The following is a 3643-nucleotide window of genomic DNA, read 5'->3' on the forward strand; positions in this document are numbered from 1 at the left end:
GTGTCCAGGAGGCGGCCCGGTCGACTGCTGGTTCCTGTGTCCAGGAGGCGGCCCGGTCGACTCCTGGTTCCTGTGTCTAGTTGGCGGCCCGGTCGACTGCTGGTTCCTGTGTCCAGGAGGTGGCCCGGTCCAGGAGGCGGCCCGGTCGACTCCTGGTTCCTGTATCTAGTTGGCGGCCCGGTCGACTGCTGGTTCCTGTGTCCAGGAGGCGGCCCGGTCGACTGCTGGTTCCTGTGTCCAGGAGGCGGCCCGGTCGACTCCTGGTTCCTGTGTCTAGTTGGCGGCCCCGTCGACTCCTGGTTCCTGTATCTAGTTGGCGGCCCCGTCGACTCCTGGTTCCTGTGTCCAGGAGGCGGCCCGGTCGACTGCTGGTTCCTGTGTCCAGGAGGCGGCCCGGTCGACTCCTGGCCCTGGAGCCGCAGCAAGATCCTGACTCTGCTGGACTACAGCAGCCCCCTGACTTTGCGGAGTTGCTGCAACTTCCTGACCTTGTTGGTCTGCTGCATCTTCTGTTCCCTGTGCCTCAGCAGCCCCTTGTTTCTCTGGCCTCACCAACTCCCCTGGCTAACTCCCTGTCTTGGTCTACAGCCCCGCTACCCTGTTGCCACACCAGGCCTTAGATTGTGGTCCTGATCTTCAGTCACATCACTGGCCTCCTGTTCAGCCTCCAGAGGAGATTTGCCTTCTCCTCCGACCCACAAAGGCATTTCACTATTGTCACTGTCCGCCTGAGGATTCCTGTTGCACCCTTGTACAGCCCTCTGGCTACAGCTACAGCTCTTTTCACCTGCTCGCTGTGCATTTGTCCCCGAAACCCACCCCTCGGTAATTTGGACTCAAGCCTCATATTAGAAACACAAAACGTTTGAATAAATTTTTTTCAGAAACAAGAAAGGGACCTTTTAATGTCCAGGATAATTTACCAGAGATAACAAAACGAGACAGGTTTAATAGAGGGGTCAGCAAGTAGTTTTGGTTTTTTTTAATGATAATTTGAGAGTGGCATCAATTGTGCCTGATTAGCTCAGTTTGAATTCGAGTATAGGACTCTCAATCTGCGGGTTGTGTATTTGATCCCCAAATTTTTGATCCACTTAAACAAATTGATTATGAGACTGTTTCACTCGCTTGCAACTAAACCATCTGCTGAGTTGTGTGTGTCCCGGGATTGGTCCATATCCATCAACCTCAACTGACCCTTGGGCTGTGTTACATGGAGAACTTTTCCAAGGTGCTTGACACACCTCTGTAATAGCCGTCAGGAAATGTGTGATTGGATTACCCTGAATGTGAAGTTCAGGAATTTCCTCTGCCTGGGGATGCTGGCGAAGTGAAAATAAGCGTACATATGTTGATGGATGGACATGAGAACTTTGTGGAAGAGGATAATAAAAAAAACCCCACACATTTGCCCAAAGTGGGGATTAAACACAAAAACCTCACATTGCAAGTCCTATGCTCTAACTACTGACACATTTATGTGTAGTTTTGTGTCCGATTACTTATAAAGCTTGTAGGTTATGGAATGGCTGCAAGAGGGAGGACCTTTTGTACCCTCAGTTTGTCCTTGAGACAGTGCTTCCCTCCAGGCACGGTGATGTAACTAATAAGGACGCCCTTCTTTAAAGGCTTAAGTCAAGGAAACAGATAACTTAGAAGACTGCAGCCTTGCTCTGCAACATGTGCACTGATACAGTATAACTCTAGATATCCGGTAAATTCACCTGCTGTGAGTTGGCTACACACCACTATAACTCTGAATATATTTATGAATACATCTATGTGTAATTGAGGGCAAATGTGTGTTTCCTACTATGCATATTTGTGCACATGTTTGGGTGTTTTGCTGCCTCCAGGTAAGCATCCAAACAAAATTAGACTTTAATGAGCTTTTCAGAGAGCACGTGTACTCATGTACTAAGTCATGCATGTTGGCTGCCAGGGGGTTTCTCCTGGGAGATGGTAAGGCAGGAGGTTTTCTCTTGAAACACTTTGACAGACAGAACGTCATTACAACAAACTGAAACAAATATTTTGGATTGTTCATATCATTTTATAATTTGTAAATTATACGTATTTAATTACTCCACATCAGCTTATACATATAATAATAAAACATGAAAAATATTTAAAACGACAGTGTGGATAAAAAAGAAACGGCTAAACCAACCAAACATGAAGAAACTCAATGAAATCATTTTACATATGACAAGGCAGGAGAAACAAAAACCTGATTGTCAAACTAAATAACAAGAAAAAGAAAATACAACAATAACAATAAAAAACAAGGAGTGAAGGAAAATAAAGATATGTTTGGAATAATGAGACAGCAGGAGGACAGGTGCAGCTTAACAGGTTAAATTCAGAGACTTTTCCCTTTAAGAAATCAACAACATCATGAATATAATCATCCTCTTTATCTCTAACTGCTCTGTTCCACTGTCACACAGACCTTCACTGCTGACAGCTTCACTTCACCCCCAGTGTTAATGAATGGAAACATCCTCTCAGTGAAAGTGTGTGTGAAGGTGTGTATGTGTGTGTTAGTATCAGGATCAGAGAACAACAGATTTCCTCTGTTCCAGTCCAGATTCACTCTGATCCTCTGGAGCTTCTTCTGAACTCTGAGATCAGTGGATGAAGCTGGTGGTGACCATGCTGAGTATTTACCTTCATAGAACCCTATTACCCATAATTCAGACAGTATGTTGTCTCCCTTCCTCTGGACAGACTCTGCTGACACACCCAGTTCCCAGTATGTATTGTCTCCAACCTCGACATCCCAGCTGTGAGTCCCTGAGTTAAAGCCCTCAGAGCCCAGGACAGAGAAGTAATCATCAAACCTCTCTGGATTGTCAGGAAGCTGCTGTCTCTCTCCTCCTCGTCTCACACTGGTCAGATCTTCAGACAGGATGAGTCTTGGATAAGCAGTGTTTGGGTCCAGAATGAGAGGAGTGTAGGAGACCATGTCCTTCATCTCGTTCCAGATGTTGAAGGTCAGGTTGCCCAGGTGTTTGGCCTGGTCTATCAGAGCTCCTGAGGGCAGCTGTGGATCATCCAGCAGGAGGCGCTGCTGGACTCTTTCCACTGCAGCCTTGTAGTTGAGCAGGAATGAGTCGTCTTCAGCTCTCAGCTCCTCCTCTGTGGCTCTGACTGTGTCTGAAAGAGCTGCTATCTCTCTGCTCAGAGCCTCCATCTTCTCCTTCATCATCTGACTCTTCTGCTCCTCTTCCTCCCATAATGCAGCCAACCTGGTCACCTCTTCCTCCTCTAGAAACTGCTGAAGCTTCTTAAACTGCTCCTTAATCTGCCTCTCTGTGTGTCGGGCCTGGACCTTCATGTGTTCTGCTGTTTGATCAAACTTCACTTTAACTTGTTCACAAACCTTTAACTTCTCCTTTAAGGGCTCCAGAGTTTCCTGAAGTTCCTTCTTGTGTTGTCGTGCAGCTTCATCGACGGGTCTGAATCTGTGGTTGCTGTGTTTTTCTGAATCTCTGCAGACGACACACACTGGCTGCTGATGGTCCAGACAGAAGAGTTTGAGTTTCTCAGAGTGCAGACTGCAGAGAGCCTCTGAAGCTCTCTGATCTCTCTCCTGTAAGAAGGCCTCACACAGGTTCTTTAACGCCAGGTTACGAGGTGG

The 3643-nt window shown here is 47.0% G+C and overlaps 1 protein-coding gene across 1 annotated transcript in view; it reads right to left on the minus strand.

Annotated features, from left to right (window-relative positions):
- Positions 1 to 2303: 2303 nt before the first annotated feature.
- The window catches only part of LOC123956662 (nuclear factor 7, brain-like), a 2209-nt gene continuing 869 nt past the window's right edge, over positions 2304 to 3643 (minus strand). The window contains exon 2 of the mRNA XM_046029014.1: positions 2304 to 3595. Within this exon, the coding sequence (XP_045884970.1) occupies positions 2423 to 3595 (1173 nt within the window). The 3' untranslated portion in view covers positions 2304 to 2422. The remainder of the gene's footprint in view (positions 3596 to 3643) is intronic.

Source organism: Micropterus dolomieu, linkage group LG18 (assembly GCF_021292245.1).
Source record: "Micropterus dolomieu isolate WLL.071019.BEF.003 ecotype Adirondacks linkage group LG18, ASM2129224v1, whole genome shotgun sequence".
NCBI lineage: Eukaryota > Metazoa > Chordata > Actinopteri > Centrarchiformes > Centrarchidae > Micropterus > Micropterus dolomieu.